At 38.3% G+C, this 21,532-nt stretch overlaps 1 protein-coding gene across 1 annotated transcript; it reads left to right on the top strand.

The window, feature by feature from the left end:
• Window positions 1–268: 268 nt before the first annotated feature.
• On the top strand, window positions 269–12,067 carry stk35l (serine/threonine kinase 35, like). The gene is made up of 3 exons (XM_007249116.4): window positions 269–929; window positions 3,819–4,575; window positions 9,275–12,067. Exons 1-2 carry the CDS (start codon window positions 449–451, stop codon window positions 4,544–4,546), a joined length of 1,209 nt encoding a protein of 402 aa, XP_007249178.3. The 5' UTR covers window positions 269–448; the 3' UTR covers window positions 4,547–4,575; window positions 9,275–12,067.
• Window positions 12,068–21,532: the final 9,465 nt, after the last annotated feature.

Raw genomic sequence — 21,532 nt, 5'->3', positions numbered from 1 at the left:
ACACGTTGGGTTATCTAGTTAAATAAAATATTGTAAATTACACGTTGGATTACCTGGTTTGGTTGTTTAAAAAGAAAATTTCTGTAGATTATACATTGTATTATATGTTTTGGTGTAAAATAAAGGAAATTATTGTAAATTACACTTGGTTCATGGTTCATCTGGTTTGATGTAAATCAAAAAGGAAATCACTGTTGCACACAGAGGGACTCCCCCACCACTTGAGAATGGGCCGCTCCAGCAGTGCTCTCACTTCATTCAAGCCTCATTCACATCAAATGGAGCTGCGGGGCGCGGGAGGCTCGGTTATTAGTGTCTCCGGTGAGAAAACACGGAGAATCCGAGTCGCTGAGAGTCCGCCTCCTCAGACTCTGTTTTAGTCTAGCTAGCGTTAGTAATGCGAGCTGACCGGCTCCCCGCGGGTTCTCTCAGGAGCTGAGGAGATGTGATGGAAGCGGGGGTCAGAGACCGAGAGCGGCGGCGGGTGACCAGAGCCCGCGAGCGGTTGAGCTCCCGCGCCGAGGCGGGCGGCTCCGTGCTGCGGGCGCTGACCGTGGGGAACGTCGGCGACGAGAATGAAGCGATGGAGGACGAGCGGCTGAAAGACGACCTTCTGGAGCGGAAGGTCGTGGCGCCGCGGTACAGCCTGGTGCGGGAGATCGGCCGGGGCAGCTACGGGGTGGTGTACGAGGCCATAGCGCGGAGGTCTGGAGCGCTGATGGCCGTGAAGAAGCTGCGCTGCGACGCGCCGGAGAACGTGGAGCTGGCGCTGGCGGAGTTCTGGGCCCTGGCGAGTCTGGAAAAGCGGCACGAGAACGTGGTTCACCTGGAGGAGTGTGTGCTCCAGAGGAACGGCATGGCGCAGAAGATGAGCCACGGGAACAAGCGCTCCAGGCAGTATTTACGCCTGGTGGAGACTTCCTTGAAAGGTGAGGGGTAGGTTAGCTAGCTAGCACCCAGCTAGCTGAGTGTCTTCCTCTAGTGTCCTCATAATGTCGTGTTTTTTTTGTGTGGAATTATGAGTTTTACCGTTAAGAAACACTGTAAAAGTGAGCCAGGTGTGCTTTAGCTAGTGAACTCCTGCAGCATGACTGGATTTAACCTATATATGAGGTCAGTCTGGGCCTGGGCTTTTCTTTGTTAAACTTAGCTCCCAGGCTAAGTTCAGGAAAACAGCCTAATGCTAGTTAGCTATGTAGCTAGGTTAGCTAACTAACAGCTAACTAGCTAGCCAAGTAGCTGTCTTAAAATGTTAAGATATAATATTTGAGATTGTATTGTTTGTCAGTGAGGACAGCTTTGTTGGAGTAAACTGGAATAAATCTGTTAAGCTAACTCCAGTCTCAGTAAATGTGTGTGAGAACAGCTCTGGAAAACAGTATTCAAAAAAATAGGAGACCAATTAAAAACGATTTTCTTTTATTTTACCAAATTGAAAACCACTGGAATATAATCAAGGGTAAGCTGGATGATCACAGCCATCAGACCAAGCTGAACTGCTTGAATTCTTGCACCAGGAGTGACAAAGTTATCCATAGCAGTGTGTAAGTCTGGTGGAGGAGAGCATGCCAAGGGTTATAAAAACCAGGGTTATTCCACCAACTATTGATTTCTGAACTCTTAAAAACGTACGAATATGAACTTGTTTCCATTGCATTATTTGAGGTCTGAAAGCTCTGTATCTTTTTGTTATTTCAGCCATTTATCTTTTTCTGCAAATAAATGCTCTAAATGACAATATTTTTTGTGGAAATTGGAAGAAATGTTGTTTGTAGAATAAAACATCAATGTTAATTTTACTCAAACATATACTGAAGTGGTCTCAATTTTTTCCAGAGCTGTAGGTTATGTGACTCTGTTGTTGTTGTTGATGTGCTGCTGATTGGCTAGTAATGTTAGCTAGGTTGCTAATTGTAGCCACCTTGTATGTAGTTAAAATAGTAACTTAAATCTATTTAATCTAACATAGCTCTAGCTTTAGCTCTAGATAGCTAACAAATATGGGTCAAACCCGAGCTAAACTGTCAGGGAGCAGTCGGTGTCTGCCCAGGGGAGGGTCATGGCCTGAATGCATCGCTTGACCTGGTTGTTTATGTAACCATTTTTTTTATAACAGCTCATCTTAAATCATACAGTTCATGCATTTTCAACTCTTTCATTGCTACTAAACACTGACCCCCATTGCTTACCCCTCACACAGCCTCTCTTAGAGATTATTTGATTAAAATAGAGGTTATTCAAGGATGAACAATGAGCTGTTCCTTTGAGGTTCCTTTAAATTTAATAATGTAACAATGTGCCACATATTTGTGTTATATAATGCATTTAGGATACCATTGTAGATGTGAAATCTCTAAAAGCTAGTATTATCTGGAGGAAATCTATGTGGTATTTTCTATTATTATATTACAATTATACACATAATTATGATCGTCTCCTCACTCTTATATGATTTTACCTTTCACAGAATATGCTCTGCGTAATACTGAGGTGAATTATTTAGGGGCAGTGTCCCAGAAAAAGTCTAACCTTAGTTTTGAACTGTGCAGCATTTTGAATTCAAAGAAAATGTGTATGACAAGGCTTAGTCACTGTCTGGGAAACCAATATTTAGACTGCCTGACCCACCATGGCATAGAATGGTGCTGTAAAGTAAGACACTAGTTATTTTAAACTCAGTTAATAACCATTGTTATATGGATAAGTGGTGAAAATGATAAATCATCAACCTTTAAATACAAACAGAAAGTCCTACTAAAATAGGCCTTCTACTTTAATAATTGTGGTTTCTATTCAGATCTGTAAAGCTAAACATGTATGACTGATGAGACTTTGTTAATGTTAATGTTTATGCAGTCACAAAACAAACTGCTTTGAACTGGTTCCACAGCAATTCACCCTGCTGACAGTTATGACAGATCAACAACAGTCAACACCACTCTTCCCTTTCTCACTCCTTTCCTGCCTCCATTATCTATTACTCATATCCACCATCTTACTCTGCTCAGTGTTTCACTTCAGGAAACAGAAAGTGTGTTTCGGTACCTTTTTGAGACCTAAAGATTGTTGAGACCGTTGTGTTGCTTGCATTGAATATAACTTAAACCTTATTAACATTCGAACTCCAAATGGTTATTAAACACTCTTTGGCAAATATTTAATGTGTAAACAACACATTGTCTCCACCTTTAAGCAAATCTTGTTTAAGAACAGTTCAAGATTGCTTGTGCGTGTTAAGTATTGGTTTAGCAAACATGGGAAATGACTCATTTGCTCAACGTACCAATTAAAATTCCTGCTTGATAGTGGCATCCATTCTTTTAGTAGCAAGACCTCATAAGATCATGCACAGAATTTGCATTTATTGGGTTAATAAAGTTGAAATACATGAAGTATTAATTTTATGCAGGTACTGCAATGAACGCGAATTAGCAAAGCATACTAATAAATTATTAGTTGTTTTTCAAGAAAAATGTATAATGAATGTCTGAGGTAACTTCTAGAAAAACACATGCCTAAAGGGGCATAACTTCTAGAGCCTCTAACACACTTATTTTGCCTGGTTAGATGAAACCTTTAAGTGGTAAACAGAGGTGTAAGTCTTTTATCTGATTGTTGGAATGGTAATAATTGCTGTGCACACATTTGCATGTCTAAACCTATGTAGATAAAATATTAGGTTACAATCCAGAAATTGGTAAAAAAAAAAATTGTACTGTTTAGGATTTCTTGACCACCTAAAGCAAAAAGAAATGCAATGCACATTACTGCTATGGTAACAATAAAGGTACATTTTATGATTTTATGTCTGTGTGCAGGTGAGCGGGTGCTGTCTGGTCCTCAGGAGCCATGCTACTTGTGGTTCGTAATGGAGTTCTGCGAGGGAGGAGACCTAAATCAGTTCATCCTGTCACGTCGGCCTGATCCACACACCAATGCAAGCTTTATGCTTCAGCTAAGCAGTGCTGTGGCTTTCCTGCATCAGAACAATATTGTGCACAGGGACCTCAAACCAGACAACATCTTGATTTCAGAACGCTCAGGTACACCGGTGCTCAAGGTTGCTGATTTTGGGCTCAGCAAAGTATGTGCAGGCCTTGGTATGGGGTCGAGCTGCCGTGATTCGGATGAGACGGAGGATAAAAACAAAAACATCAACATTAACAAGTTTTGGCTGTCGTCGGCTTGTGGATCAGATTTCTACATGGCCCCGGAGGTTTGGGAGGGGCACTACACAGCTAAGGCCGATATCTTCGCCCTGGGTATTATAATCTGGGCCATGACTGAGCGAATCACATTCATTGATGCAGAATCAAAACGGGAGCTGCTGGGTACGTACGTGCGGCAGGGTGCGGACATTGTGCCGGTGGGAGAGGCTCTGCTGGAGAACCCAAAGATGGTGCTGAGTATCCCTCAGCGCCGCCGCTCGCAAATGTCTGATGCACTTCGGAAGCTTTTGCAGGATATGCTGGCCGTCAACCCTCAGGACCGGCCTGACGCACTGGAGCTGCACAGCCGGGTGGGGCAGGTCACCTGCGCCGCTTGAATGCAGACACCTTACTCATGTGCACACAGGTATGATTCCAGCTGTCTTTTTTCTTTTGCAGGTTAGATATACAAGTATGCTAGAATAGTACAGCATGTTTAAGATGACTGTGAAGCTGACCATGATAAAAGAAACAGTAGATGAAAGTGAGGATCAGTGATTAGGTAAATGACTCTAAATGTAACAAACAAACAAACAATCCATGTAATGGATGAGGAGCTCTTCCTGTTGCTTTTCCCAAACATTGATTGATGTAGATATCTGTAATGGCTGGAAAACATGACCCAGTAATGCTCTAGACAGTCTTTACCACACGCTGCAGTGTATTTTTTGTCTAAGACAGAGCAATATAACTGTATCAGACAATAATGCTACAGTCTGAATGCCATCTCCTCGGGAATTAAAGCCATTGGTAAGAATTCTTCACTGAGAAATTTGTTCAGGGATCAGCAATTGAAAAGTTGACATTGATGTAAAATACAGTGTGTTAATAAACCTTAAACAAAACAAGGTGTGCATGCAATATTTGCAAGCTGTGAGTTACATTCTTTATGACTGTGACAATTTTATTTTATGTAACAAAAGGCAGTGTAGCTGTGTTGGCTTTTTTATATTTGATTAGTTATAGAGAATGTGTTTACTACTACTTAATTAAAATATGTGACCCCTTAACAATTTGGTTAAGGGTGCACAGTTCTTTGCATAAGACTTCAAGTAATGTTGTTCATTGTTAGTGGAAGAATTTGCACAACAAGAAGCTTATTTTGGTGGGTTTATCTTGCTTTTGTTGCCATAAGGATTTGGTTGTATTCAGCAACAAGACTATTAGTGAGATTAGGATGTTGGATGATCACCACTCACTTCATTCACTCACTTCATTCTCTGATCCCGACCCACTAGTTGAGAATCAACGTTGTATATGATAGTGTGTTTTATACTTTAACATTTATCGCAAAATATTAAAAAAAAAAACTTCAGTATGTCATAATATAATATATCCAATCACAACCCCTGTATTGCGATGTGTACAACCCTATTTTAAGATAGCTTTGAACCAACCTAAACCAAAATGTAGGAAATTATTCACACTTAGGGTCTATTTTCAGGCTCTTGTGTATCCTTGTTTAGTGTTCGGTATCAATGAAGGTACTCTGATACATCCCTGGAAGTAAGCAAGCAAGCGTGGGTATAAGGGACATCCTACTGCTTCCTCTTCTGTGTGCTTGCTGAGAGGATTCTTTTGTTTTTAACAGTGCATGCTGGGATAGCTGTTACACAACTGAACCCATTCACCTAATCTGTGCACTCTTCCCCATCATCCCTCTCTCTCTCTCTCTTTCACTCACTCTCTCTCTCTCTTTCTCTCTCTTTCTCTCCCCCTCCCCTGCACGGAAGCCCTGCGGGAGTCTTCAGCTGGCAGAGCAGGTGACGTGAATGACGCTCTGCAAGTGTTTGAGTCTGTGTCTCACATTGAGCTTTGGAATCCAAGATGGGGTCATTTAAATGTTTGGCTGATAAATACAGTTCTGGTGCTGGACTGAAACATGTTTTCATGTTTGACAGCAAATGACTGGGTTCTTAGTGAAGGGTCTCACCAGCCAGTTTCACTGTGATTCTTTCTATAGTGAGGAGTGTCCTGTCAGGGCCAATTAGCACGCAGCATTTGTAGGAGGCTTGTTTTTGAAGGCAGGCAGAGCTGGGTGGGGTAAGGGCAAGAGCGGAGGGGGTGCAGTCTCTCAGCCATAATGAGAACATTACAGCTGTCTGCTGCTCACCTCCTATGCCCATCCCCCTCTCCCTTCCTTCAGCACACATACCACTGTTGCTGGGGCAAGCCAGAGAATACCACAGTTTTAGACTCATTCACCACATTCCTCTCACTCTCATTCTCTCCTGCTCTTTCTCTTTAAAACCAGATTTATATCCTATGTATGTATACATGTGATCAGTCCGTATATACTGTTGTGTTGTGAAGGGTTATTTCAGGTCAGGAAGTCTTTTTAAAACACCCCTATTCTATGCTTTCCTAATGATTTTAGATTTAAGTTAATTGAGTTTTGGGTTAGGTCTAAGGTCAAGCTTATTGTTTAGATCAAAGTGAGGAGCAGGATGGGATTAGTGTCAGATAGAGGTAACATTGAGTTCATGTTTTTGAAAAGTTTGAAAAATGCTGGATGCATGACATTTTTAGCTGTTTTTCTTTGCTTTAAGGTGTGTTGAGATTTTGATGGTGTGTAAGAAGTATCGCAATATTTTGTTTTGCAATACTGTAGTGATTTTCAACAACACAGTATCAAATTTAATGATTAGTTTACAATAGATTGGTGTCACGTGATGATTAATTTTTATGAATTATAGGTATAGTTTTTTTATACTATATATTGGCGCATTCCTATATTTTATTTTATTCAATTGTGTAACCCTTGTTTTTGCCAATACACAGCCCTATTGGCAAGTGAGTGACTTGCAGTGTGACATTTTTTGTTGTTTATTTTGCGTTTTTGAAAATGTTTGCTCCTCATATGCATATGTCTACACACTGAATCACATTATGACTTGTATAGTACAGTAGTAGCATTTCTTAGTTTGCTCCTTTTTGTATAGTATTGGGTTCCAGCAACAACCTAAGTCACAAAGTTATTAAAGCCTCTACAATCAGAATTTAGGTATGTTCACCCAGGTTGTCTTTTAGGCTGAACACAAGTGGAGCTTTTTATAAGGATCGAATAACAAAAACCATGTGTTTGCGGGGGCGAGAGGGGGAGAGAGAGTGGGCGAGTGAGTGACTGCAGTAAACTGCTTTGCTGTTTACTGACTCAGCACAGAGTCGGCGCTGCAGTGGAGGAGGTGGGAGGAGGGGGTAGTCGTTACTGTATACAGTTAAGAGGATTAAACAGAATGAGATCATTTCACTCCTCCTTTACCATGCTGATGAAATCACCCACTGAGGGCCAACACCACTGTGTATTTGTTTGGATTATTTTGTTGAGGATGCGAATATACCCCTGTTTAAAGTGTTTTATTGTTATATGCACAGTAAAACAAACTGTTTTACTCTATAATGAAATTCTCACTTGCACTACAGGATTTATGAGTCTGTGAGTCTGTGCTAAGTGACTCTAGTCTGCAGATTTTTAATCAGTCGGAGTTGCCCGTTTTAGAGAGAATCGAGTAGTGTGTCTGTGTGTGAGAGGCACAGATTGATTGATTTTTTTTTTTTTTTTTCTCCGAAGCACTGTTAAGACCAATTGGCGCATAAAAAATGTGCCCATATTGTCCAGCACTAGTTTGATACCATAATGCATTTCTTAACTTTGGTCATTTTGTGATAAAATCTACTAGATGTATTACACACAGAGTGATCTATTTTAAGCATTAAGAGGTAGACTTAAATAACGAAATTTATTATTGGTAACTGATGAAATGTTGTAAGAATATGCCATGTGATTTTTGTGGCCCTGAGCAGAATATGTTTTTCTGTTCTTTTTTTTTTTTTTGTTCCCCTCACATGAAGCCTCAGACCCTATAGTTTTGACCAGCTCACATTTCCACCCACATCTCTGTATACATTAAATTACAAAGCCATTTAGTAGAAGCAATACTACATACATGCTACATGCAAGTGAACACCACTTCTCACCTTCAACTGCCATAATCCTCTTTACAATCCTGCTAGACCAGGACCAGGGGGCAATTAATTATCCCAAGGGGCCACATGAGAAATTGGAACGGTTTTAGAGGGCCAGACAAATATACAAATATATACTGTTGGCCTATACAGCAGGATACAATCAAATGTGGTGAATTATATAATTATTTAATAAACATGTGATGGTTCAGTTTAGAAAACTGTAAACATTTTGCATCGTTTTGACTAGCACCACAACCTGACATAAATAGCACCTTTTTTAAGCTTTTTAACATTACAGCGATGTAATGAAAATGTTAAGCACATAATTCATAAATATTTAACTTTTTTTTTTTTCCATTTACTATTAATAAATTTTATTTTTAAAAATGTGAAACATTAAAAGTGCTACACAACTTGACACAAAAAAATCAGGTTTTTCAAAAGACCCGCATCACTTAACTTTATGCAAAAAATTGCACTAAATGCATTGGTATGTTTGTTCTACCTCAGTTCTTTTTTGTGTTCAGTGAGAGAAATCTAGTCTGTTTTGCGCTTGGACAAGTGCATTAAAGTCAGGCTGAATATCTGATGTGGAAATGTGGAGGACAGCACAAAAGGGCCGCTTGTGGCCCGCGGGCCGTACAATGCCCAGGTCTGTGCTAGACTCTTGTAGTTTTATTTTATTTTTTTTACATTTAATCCAGCTTTGCATTCATAGTATGAGTTTATTCTGCTTTATATGCATTCATACCAAAATAGCAAAATTAATTAAATAATAAGAGTTTTATGTTTATTACCATGGATTGATGTATATTAAAGCTGTAATAGTTAACATTATATTGGCTGCGTTACCATTTTAATCTGTGGACTACAAGAGCTTACACATTTTCAAGAATGTCACCTTCTACAACATGATGCGTGAGGTCAGAGATCAGTGGATGTATACATGACCTTATGTCTTATGATGTTCTATAGCTGTTGAATATTGATTACACTGTGGTCATCTTCATACTCTGTCTTTTGTAATTCGATCCCCTGTTATTGCCAGACTGTGTGTGGAATTTCTATTCACTCATTTATCTCTTCTGTCTTTCCAGGCTGTTCCCTACAGGACCCCACATTTCTGCACAGGTGAAACATAGGGACAGCTGCTGTGGAAGACTGTGAAGATTCCGCTGCAAATCTAATGTGAAGAAGAGGATGCCTCCATGCAGTACTTAATAGGATGCAAGAAATTGAGTTGTTTTATTTTATTTTCCTTTCTTTTTTTCTGTTTTTACACATAGGTTTGAGGTTCTATTTAGTCATGTTTACAATATTGTCTCCTTATGACTTGAGGGATGTTGTATTTTGTCATTGCTTGAGGTTAATTGCGTCTGTTTGCGAGTGGCGGTTATGTGAGCTAAAGATGGTGTTAAGTTGACATTTTTAAAACAAGGTTTACTTGATTTCGATGGAAGAAAAAAATATCCTTCCTTAAAAAAAACAACAAGGATTTACACATGCACACACTTTACATATGTGCACATTTTATGCATCAGCAAACACTAGGAACACTACTTTCACTGCAGACTGGTTCAAATGTTCAAATTATATAACCAAGCTAAGTTTTTCAAGACAGAGTGTCTTAGCTTTTTTTTGCGCGGTTACTGAAACACAGATGAACACACTGCTTTCCGTAACTAAGGAGCATGTAATGATATATTAAACTACTATTACTACTTAAACTACTACTAGAACTGACTCTTGTTCTGAGAGCATAGCAGTAGCTTATTTCTGTTGGCCTGTATCCTGCCTCCTGTCCTGATGAGTGTAGTTTGTGAATAAACCTAAACCAGAACGTGCTGTTCCTATTTTAGTGCCCACAAACCTTCTCAAACATGCAAGATACAAGATTTGAGTTATTTTTTTTATTTATTATTTTGAGTTGATCTATATTTCCCCTCTCCTTTCAGGTCTCATGCAAACTTTGTGTGCCTTGAATTGTGAAACATGTGGAGGTGGTTATTTACACTTTATTTTCAGCATATGCAGTATAGTCCTTACACCTTCAACATGCTTAGCTCCTCGATTGCTAATCAAATGCAGTGGAAACCAGTGGGTGCCAGTTGAATACAGAGATTAAACCTCATCAAAAGATTACTAAAGGTCATATAGTCACATGCATTTGCTCAACCACCTGCTCAGCAGATTGAAGGTTTTGTCTTTAATCAGTTGATTGATTGTGCTGGTGTTTGGGGACAGGTTTTAGGGAACAAGTAAATAATATGTGAAGAATATATCTATCTTTCTAGCCCCAATTTCAGAAGACTATCATGATCAGACAATTAAGTTGTATTGTTTGTATACCTTTTTATTGATTGTAAAGGCCCAGCACACTACAGTTAATCTAAAGTTCATTCCCATTCATGTTCTTGGAACAGAACGAATAGCAAAAAGAAAGTCTTTCATCTCTCAATAAATCCACCATGTGCACGGTTCTGTTATTTGAACGCACAAACCGGTCCACTTATGACTGAAGTATGAATGAGGAAGAAAGGTGAGTGTGTGTGAATGTAAAAAACGAAAGTGTGTGCCAGCACTCACTCACTTACTCATTACCATGTGCTGTATTTCTACCTCCGTTTTCTTGTATTCCTTTTACATTTTTTTCCCCATCTGTTCAAAGCGTTGACAGAAGGATGCCAGTCAAAACCTCTTATTGAACCAGTGTTTTTTTGTTTTGTTTTTTTTTCCCTTCTCCTTTTGTTATTTATCTTTTTCTGTTGCATTAAATTTACTCTGTATGTTGTTTTCTGCCGAAGCCGAAACTTTTAAAAACTTTCTGCTTGTTTGATGCAGGGTTCCAAGAGATTTATTGAGTTTTTTTATTTGTTTCTTTGTTTTGTTTTTGGAGCATATGGTACCAAATCTTCTAGCCCTTCAGCCCTTGTAGAGCTTATTGTTTCTCAGACTCATTCCTAGAGTGCCAGAGAGCGTAATTTACATTGTTACATGGTTATGCATTGTTCTCCTTTAGCACACCTGGTTTGGTTAATGGCTAATGCCAATAGCTAACAGGCAAGTCTTTTTAAGGGTTCAGACAAGGGTTTCTTTACACTGTGCTAAGCAGCCATGTTTTTTTTTTTTTTGTGAGTTGAGGAACTTTGACAGAGACAGTGACCAAGGGTTGTTGTATGTCTGTTTCTTTAATCAGCATATTTTCTTTTTTTTCCCTTTATTTGCCATCTAATGTCACTGTATCTCTTACATACATTACTACCATTTCCTCAGTAGCGTTTTAACTCAAATGCTCTGATCAGTACGTAAAGGCTGGGTATTCACAGTTGATCGCCAAAGGGATTGTGACAAGTGCCGATCAGCTGATCCTTTTTTCTGTTTCTTTTTTATATATATAATATAGAAAGGAAGAAGCGGTCAAATTGAGGCCCTCTATTTATTTCTGTCTTGGACACAAAGAAATCCCTAAAAATCCTAAATACTTCAAACCCGTGTGTTTTGTGTTTACTCCTGATGCTGCCTGTAACCCACAGTGTATTACAGGAAGGAGAGACCTGATGCTGCTCTTGCTGTTCTCCATTGTTTTCACTCCATATCGCACCCACAACTATGCAACCTCTCCTTCAGTGAGATCACACTGTGATGTTGCCCTGCTACACTCATTTCACCCACCAGTCAGTCCACCTCTTCTCCTTATTCCACTCCTTCATGCTCTTTGTGTCTCCTGGAAACATTTTGTGCTCCTAATGGCTGTACATTGATTTTCAACTGTTTTGTGGTGCATCATAAAACATGTAGGGGAACATCAGTGAATTATTAATGTTATTCTTTTGTGCTGGTGATATCTTTTTTTTTTCTTCTTTCTTTTAATAAAGAGTAAATTCAAAATGTGCTACTTTTGCAGCTAATTTTTTGTTTGTTGACGGAGTCTGAAACCATGACAAAAATGCTTAACATGTAACATATTTCAGGACATTTTTGCAAAAAAAAAAGAAACTCAAACTTTATGCAATTATTTATGCAAGTATAACATTGAAGCGTTCAGTAAAAAAACAAAATAATCTGCTAACATTTGTCTATTTTGTAAACAACAGTATCTTAGACTCTGTTTTAGTATGAAACAATAATAATGTAACAAAAAGGATTGTGTAATATAAAAAATAATGCATTGTAACAAAGAAATCTAACATAATACTAAAGTACAGAATAATTAGTGCATGCTTATAAACTCCAAACAAAACAAAAAATAATAATAGGCTTCAATTCAGAATACTGTCTGCTATTATCACTATATGGATTTTTATATGATATGACACGCCCTTAATAAGCAGTGATTTTTAGGCTTGTGAATAATTTACATCAGAGTGAGATGAGTTAATTGAAGTGTGACCGCACTGAGAACAGAAGTGCATAGTGCTGATCAGCAGCCACAGATAAATCCCTTTTGAAAACACAGTGATGAGCTGCGGCACAGCCGTCTGGATTCTCATTGTATCAGGCAGTCATGTGTGGATAAGAGGATAACGTGTTCCTGTACACAGTCAGAGCCAGAACAAACAAGCACCTGCCTGTCATAACACACAGACACTGACCTGCCTTACTGCAGTGGACATACTCAGTCAGACTTCAGCATTTCATTTTAAAAATACAGATAATGCATTACTCCTGCAGCATTTCTGTACTGTATAAAATTCCTGGAAAAACTGAGGCCTAATTTTGAAGTGTGTTTACTGAATGGCCTGTACTCCACACAGAAGGTCTGTCTTGTTTTGACGGGGCCTCAGAGGAAAGTGAACTGGCTAAACCTTAGAAAAAGGGCATAGAATGTGGGGGAAGGGAAGCAGGCCTTATATTGTATGTGTCTGAGTGCTGGGGGATGGTTTGTGTAAGCAGGGAGGGGAAGGTTTTGCACTTGGTGACCCTGAGAAAAGAGGAAAAAGTAGCTTTGCCATGGAAGCTGTTGTGTCAGAACTCAACAGAGCAGGGGTTAACAATGTTATCAGTAAAGGGTCAATATGGCTGCTGGTTTACATTCAAATCAAACAGGAAATACGCCTGTTCTAGTGCACTAATCTGTATCAGTGTATGTCTCAGTTGTGTACTACATGCTAATATTAGAAGGTATAGACTCTACACTAATGTAAATAGTGCAAGTTTGGCAGGAATGTACTAACCTGTTGAATAAACCTCTTCTCATTCAATGATTTTTCTTTCTTTTTATGTTTTTTTTTTACATGGTAAATTTAATATTAAAGACATTAAAACTATACAGGTACACGTTAACTTATTCTGTAAACAAGAAGTGATAAACCGGAATATGTTTTATAATTTAGATTCTTCTAAGTAGCTACATTTAGCTATGAGGACAGATCTGAAAAATGTTGAATGAGAAAGTGTGTCCAACCTTTGATTTTGTTACTGTACATGACAGGAAATTCTACAGCTGCTATTGCTGCGGCACATGCATCATTATCCTTCAATTTGCCAGTAGTTTAAAAGGACTATAAAGGATTATATTTGCTGTAGTAACTCATAACATGATCAGAATGCGTCATCAGATATTAATGAGACATGCAGAGTTTAAGGACCGACAGCTCGTCAGCAGAGCTTCTTTTAATTTAAACTGTGCAGTACATCAAGTTAATCTGTGAGGGTTATGGCCTCTGAATTTGCCAACTGGCTTTCCCACAGTCCCATTCCGGATCCACACACCAGGTTGCCAGGTATAAACATCATCACACAAACAGTGTGCTGCAGACATGGAAAAGTACGAGCTGGCTATGTTTCTGCTGAACAGGTAATCACTGAGCATCAGTAGATATCACTAACCATAGTTAGGTAATTTAGAGACGGGCATTGCAGGCATCTTGCAGATTCACTATCTGCAACACTGCAACTAGTTATTTTGAGATCATATCCCACCATGCTCCTGGTGGACATTTACAAGAAACTGTTATAACTGTTATGGCAATAAAACAAACAGAAGCAGATTTTGGCCACAGCTGCGCTTGTGTGTTCAGCTGCGATTTGTCTGGGGGCAAAACTGGTTAAATGGATTTCTGTTTGGTACTATGAAGAATCATTTGTTGTTTTTATTGTATCACCAAAACAAGAAAAATATACTATAGCTAAGGAACTATTTTTGGCTTTGTTTGAAATTGAATGGGTGAAAAGTTGGTTTAAAGAAAGTAAAAGGTGTGGTTGTGTGTGTGTGAGAGAGAGAGAGAGAGAGAGAGAGAGAGACAGAGAGAGAAATGAAACTGGCATGTGTTATGTAACAAACGATTCTGCTAGTCTAACCTTTAGTGGTTATATAATGAGCAATCCAACAAGCTGCATTTCAGCAGGCAAAGCTGTCCATATCATTAAATATTTAGATTCAAGATGTTTCATAAGCCCTATCTGGACAGGATTAGTTTCTCAGGGGGTCCTGGGGTAATTTTCTCTTTTATGGGGGGTCCTCTGTGATTTAAGTCCTGTCTGGAACGACCATGTATGTGATTTTCTTAGATGTCCCTAAGAAAATTACAGGCTGAATTACCTACTGTTTTTCACTGAACTGGTCCTCCAGTAATTTTAATCCCGTCCGGATGGACATCTCTGAGTTTTGTCACCTTGCATTTAATAAAATAGCTATTTGTCCACTGAACTGCACGTAATTACACTTTGCACGTACATTTCCTTGGAGATCTACGTAAAAACCACGGCGAGTGGAAATGGAGGAGCTACTTAATGTGATGTCATGTGACCGAGAAAGTCTAAAAACTCACCGATCCTCCGTTTTTTTTCAATTGCAGTCCAGATGCAAGAGTTTTATCACTGAGTAGAAGTGTGAAATATTTTTCACAGACATCCCCCTGACAAAATAATCCCGTCCGGATAGGGCTATTGTTAATTTTTGTCACAATTATGTCTGGATAGTTTTAATTTCTATTATTGTTATGTGTGATAATTTCTACTGAAATGTTCTGCTTGTCAGGAACTTACAGACATGTTTACAGCCAAATCCCTAATACTGACAAAAAGTCAAGCTGTTGACTCATTCTTTATGGTCAGTGTAAAGAAACACACAAAAGGCCTGTAATCACAAACTCTTTTACAGGGAGAGAGGGATCAGGAATGTGGGAGGCCACACATGTGCTCAGAATGTAGCATTAGACTGCAAGCAGTAGTGCAGTTCATTTATTTCACACCACTTATTCCCCACATATCTTACTGATAGTGACTTACAGAAGTGTTCTCTCAAAATATATACTTGGCTAGTTTGTAGAATCTAGAGTCAAAAAGATGCCAGAAGCATAGATACTGTTAATTATACCACAGTTAGTTCCGACCCTGCAATGTGACTGGCTGAGAGGCGTTCTATGAGTCCTGTTATCAGCTGGTAACGCACTGTAGCCAAAGCTCTCCATGTATTATTTCGCCACATACAGGTAAACTAGCAACGATGCAGCGCATACAAGCCAAACAGCGCAGCTACAAACAGAGCAGCAATGGAACTATTTTAACTGGCGTTGTTTTTACAACCAAACAGATTGTATTTTCTCGGCCTCTATGACTCAAAATCTTTCACTAAACAGTGATAACGAAACTGTGGTATAATTGCAATAATACACTCGAGGTTTGTGCTATAATGTGTAATACTGGTACTGCTGTGCCGATCTACGGCCGCAGAACAGCAGTGCCAATATTACATGTTATAGCACTCCCTCTCGTGTATTATTGCTTAAATACAAAAGTCAGAATGTCAGTAGTACATAGAAGCTACTTAAAGCTGCTGTTCTTAGTTGTAGTTTTATTTTAAAGTGAATTCAATAGTATTGCTTAGTGGGGAGGGGCAACATATTGTAATAAACAGCATTACTGTGCCTAACTATCCCTGGAAAGCCAAATGTATGTATTCAAAAACAAATTTGTCTGGTATCTTTTTTTCAACATCTTTTCATGCTTACCTGAGCAATGGCATGGTTACAAGAACTAATGTGAAAAAGGGGATATCAGATTCATAATCTGTTCATTCCTGAACCGTTAAAGGGTTGCTATGTTATGCAAAACTTACTTTTTGCATGCTTTTGTAATTCCACTTAGGTCTTTACTGCCGCTATAAACATTTCAAGCATGGAGTCAGTGAATCAGCTGAAAGAGTTTGGTGTCAGGAATCATATGTTTCTTTCTATGAGCCATGTGTATGACGTCACAATAAAGAAACATGCATTGAGCCACCCTGGCAACAACCTTAACCCATTAACCCCCAGCAAAGCCCCACCCACTTGATCAGCTGAAGATCTGCCATTTTTGGTTTTACATATCGTCACTGTCCAGTGAAAAACAAGTATCTCCAAAACAGCATCTTTACAGGAGAGAGATAAAACCTTTGACTTTTAATGGAAGTCAGTGTAAAAAGAGTTTATTTCAGGTCATTTTGAAGTATTTCTATTGGTCTGTTCATCAAGAAATTTAAACACAGTGTAAGGAACAGTTTGTATGTTCATATTATGAAGTAAAAAAAAATATACTAAAATGGAGATACTTGTTTTTCATTGGACAGCGACGATATACTGTGGATAAGACAAAAATACAATGGCTACAAGGAAAGTAAAGACACATCAGCATCAGCTTATTTTATAAATAAAATCATGAATGTGTTTTGTGTAGCCTATAGATCTGTTCTAACTTTTTAATAAAACACAGAATTAGACATGAATAGAGCTAGCAAGCTAAAAGACAGCAAAATGAAATACTTGCTAAAAATAACCAAATTATCCACTCTGAAAGAAGACTGCAGTACTATGCATGTTTTAAAAGTACTTTAAAAACTGCTTAGTTTTTACGAGAAAGGTCTCTATATCCCCCCAAAAATCCCCAAAACTTATTGACTGTCTGTCTGACAACAAATAACTCTACTCTCTGTTTGGACACCCAGCAAAACTTCATTCCACCACCTTGGTTCCAGGACAAAGAAAAGTCTGGATGCCTGTCTTCCATGAATCTTGGATCTGAAGGATAGTGGGTCAAGCCAAGCTGTACTAGAAGTGCCTCACTGTATAGAAGCTGTTTAATAGCAGTGAGAAGGATCAAGGTATTTGTGTGTGTGGAGACAAGTTACTTATTGTCAGTGTTTGATAGGCGTGAAGGTATTAGAGAGTGGCTCAGCATCAGCTGAATGAATGAATCCATTCATTTTGTACTGTATAGGCTGGTGCTCTCATTAGGACATCACATTTCAGTTTTGGCTGCACCGTCTAAAAATCTTGATTCATCTTTACAGCAGCCTTCATTCCTCGTTTGACATGCCATCCAGGGTTAATCGTAATCCTATTGGCCCTAATATTTAGAGAGCAGCCTGGATAAAGGCTGTACTTCTTTTAGTTCAGTAGAAGAAATGTTGGCATTTTAATAATAAAGCACATGCCTAGTAATATTAAAGATGCAAATGGATCTAAAGAAACAAGTGGATCTACCAACTAGCAGATCAAGTATGTGAAGGCTTGCAAACGTAGAACCAGCCCTACTCCTGTGGAGGAGGAATACCAGTCAGTACAAGTCTCTCATTATTTCAAATCAAGTCAAATTACAACTGAACGCAAATAACAGTGAACGCAGCCTATCAGACTGGTTCCACACAATCACAGCGGGAAACGCTTCCCTGCAAAATTAATGTCAAATGAGATTATGATTATTCTTACTGATTCAAAAATTCCACAGTAGCATTTACATATACTATATGGTGATCCAAATGCTTGTCAATAACTGGAGCTCTGAACTGAAGTAATGCACTCTTTAGAAAGAAATAACTGACTAGAATAAAACAGTGGGAACCAAGGCCTTATCTCTGACCATCCAGACTATTGTACGATATAGGAAAAAAATCTGAAGTTCTAAAATGCTGTTGGATATCCTGATATTGATGTGAAACATAATGAATTAAGATCCTCAAAAATTAGTTTTTATTTTGCTTGCAAATTCAAAGTTTATACCTAAGCCAGTCAGCACATGAGGAATGCCAACATCCACTGAGGGTAACACGGAATCAGACATGTTTTCTGTGCCATCAACTTTCTGTGCCAACAAGCTGAGGGTATTATTTTGATTTAGAATATTTATCAGATGCCTTTATTCAGAGCGACAAAAGTGCTTTGTTGCCTACCTATTGAAAATATCCATAGCTAGTTTGTAGAGAATAGAATCAAAAGATAAATCAAGCTTTGATAATGTTTAGAAACATAGGAAAAAGATAGTTAGTTTAGGAAATCTTTAAAAACAGTACAGCATTCTTCTTTTGAATTCCAGCCCTGACACTTGTTCCTACTGTACATTTCCTCCAACCAAGACACTTGACTCCAAGAGTGTTAAAACCTCTCAACTCCCTTTCCTCCCTCCCCCCCAGGGTGTGCTTAATCAGGGAGCTCACAGGCTGTGTTGTGTAAGAGGGCCAGACTGTGGCCCAGAGAGATGAGCGCTGGCATTGTTTTAACTGGGGTGGATTAAGCATCGTCACATGCGCTTTGCTCTATACAGGCCTGGTTGAACATGTCCAAACTTAGGCTGGACAGCCTGGAGCCTCAGTGAACCATTTAAAGAAACATAAACCAAATTTACACACTACACAATACGGAGAGTGCCATATTTATGTTACACAATCTATAGCGATAGAGTAATATCATGATTAAATAATCTATATTGTGAAATTAGCAGTCTGTATCTGTTTTAAAAACAGTTTAGCTTTAGGAGTTTTTTTGTATAAATGTTTATGTTTGCAGTTTATTAGCATGAGGTAAATATTTTAGACTAGTATAGTGGGAGGTTATTTTGCTACATTATATAGCTTTTATGTTATTTCATATTTTGTTACATTATTATTATTTTACGCAAAACCTATTGGAAAGTTACTGTTACAAACATTTTCGAAACTGTTATACTTAAAAGAAATACAACTATAATATGTATTTGTTGCTAAAAATATTTATAGTATTATTTTTTGCATTATTATATTATTGAAATGTATAAAAAATATATATTACAAAAAATTCTGTTATTACAAAAATACCCTGAAACATTGTTATATTATATTCATCTAAATCATCTTCTATTACTCTTTTCACTGATGCCAATTCTAGAACTAAATCTATACGTAAAACTCAGAAATCAATGAATTACCATGTTCAGGTGTTAAAACTGTGGTTCCTGCATGTTATATTGGGATGTTGTGGCCTAATCATACTGTAAACAAATATTTTTGAAGGCTTGCAGCAAAGTGCAGGAAAGAGACTAATCTAGTATAAAGATAACTGCAAAACAGGAAAACGCCTGCTATTCCAAACCCTACACATTTTTTTGCATTATTATTTATTTCCTTTAGTTATTTTTACTTCATTGTTTCTGTGACCAGGCAGTTATTAAAGTTAATTTCAGTACTAAAATGAAATGATTTGCTATTTATTTCATAGATAAAATGACAATACTTAACCGTTAAATATGATACAATAACACAGCAAATACAAATTCAAATTGGTGAGACATAAACAGCACACTCAGCACATTCCTGGTGTGTGTGGGTTCACATGGGGGGAATGGCAGTAAAACACTATCAACACTGCCCACTGGTGGTGACGATTCGCTGCTTCTTATTAAATCATACTGCATCAAAATGCCAGGTGAACGTCAGAGTACACTTGTGTCTCGCAATCTATGCGCATATACAGATGTATAATTTTATTGTACATCTGTTTTAAATAAGTATAATATAAATTAATGAAAAGTACATTTTTCTTTGGTGCTTCTTGCTTTATATGCATACAATAAAGTCAAAAGTGTGGACAGACCCTCTCATTCAGTGACTTCTTTATTTCTGTATTTAATTTTTTTAATTAATAATAAAAAGGTCTCATTCTATCGTTTTTCAATTTATTTTCAACAGTCTAATTGTGGTCTCTGGTTTGAATGAATGCCCTGTGAGAAAAATGTGCTCAGGTGTTTCTATTTAGCCCTGCTTTACATCACTGAACTGCCCGTCCCAGAAGCGCTCTCTCTTCCTGCGGCGTTATCGACCCCAGACTGCCGGCCCCGCAGCATTGAAAACGTTTCTTTCAGCTAAACTAAAACTACTAAACTCTTACCTCAGACTTGGTGATTTGGAGCTTGGGCAGTTTCACCACGTTGAAGCCCCAGAGTCCGCTCTGTATCATAAAATCGAATGCCGTTCGCCTTGACCAATGTTCTGTCCAGTTGTGCTATTTACACCAAATAGCTAACGCTAACTAGCTCTGTAAACAAAAGCTGTAAACTCAGACTGTGGGCAGTCCTGAGTCGAGGTGGGAGAGGCCATGAAGTCACTGGTTGACGTCAACATTTTACATCTCTCTGATCAACTCGTATTTCTGAGGATTTTCTTACTAATTACTGCAGACAATGGTGGTTGAAAAACAGCATGCATTTACAACTCAGAGAGAAAAAAGTGGATTTTAGTGGAAGGATACCTTTAAAGACATTAATACAATTAACATAGTAAATAATTAACATAGTAAATAAAAAAGGAGTTTGGTTTCCGCAATCTCCTGACCTAAACCTGATCAACTGAGATGGTGATAAGCTGGAGCACACAATGAAGGAAAAGCAGCAACTATTGTTCAGCACCTCCAAAAACTCCTTCAAGACACTGAGAAAACTATTCCATGTGACTCTACCTCATAGCTGTTCTCAAAGAAAAATATGGCTACTTGTTCTGGTTTGTTTAACACTTTTTGTTTACAGAATATTCTGCATGTGTTCCTGAATAGGTTTAATATATTCTTTAATATTACATTTACAATGTAAAATAAATAGAAAAATCATAAAAAGAAAAAAAAACACAAATGAGAAGAGGCATGTTCAAACACTAACATTCTACAGTATATCAGAAATTGTCTGCTGAGAGAATTGGTGAGAGAGAGAGAGAGAAAGATTGAGATTGAGAATGGTCAGTTTGGTAAAATACACACAGGCAGCTTATCTAGATGCTGCCTGCTGATGGACACAGCGGGTATTGATAATTTGTCCCTCTCAGACTGAGATGCATCTATCTCTAACTGTCCCTCAGTCAAAGAAAACCCATCACACTGCTTCTGGAGCACACAAAGGCTAAGAAAGACAAAAAGAGAGAGCAGAGAGTTAAGCCAATGACATGGACACTTTTATAATGTACCTCTTCATTTCTGTGTGTATAGGATCTAAAGAGTTAAAATATTCATCATCACACCATCACTGCCTCTATTGGCACCTCTTTGTTTGATAAGCATCGCTAAAGTTCCTATAGTGTGACAAAAAGAGCTTCAGGTCATTTCTAGTCATCCTCATTAGGCTGACAACTGTGATCTTGT

This window comes from Astyanax mexicanus, chromosome 5 (assembly GCF_023375975.1).
Source record: "Astyanax mexicanus isolate ESR-SI-001 chromosome 5, AstMex3_surface, whole genome shotgun sequence".
Lineage (NCBI taxonomy): Eukaryota > Metazoa > Chordata > Actinopteri > Characiformes > Acestrorhamphidae > Astyanax > Astyanax mexicanus.
The sequence above is the reverse complement of the archived record's forward strand: the minus strand, read 5'-3'. Positions and strand labels throughout refer to the sequence as shown.

Excerpts from the sequence above, each read along its gene's own strand:
- stk35l (XM_007249116.4), top strand. The coding sequence starts at position 449 with ATGGAAGCGGGGGTCAGAGACCGAGAGCGGCGGCGGGTGACCAGAGCC. Across the intron at positions 930-3,818 it reads GGTGGAGACTTCCTTGAAAG|GTGAGCGGGTGCTGTCTGGT; the intron begins GTGAGGGGTAGG and ends GTCTGTGTGCAG.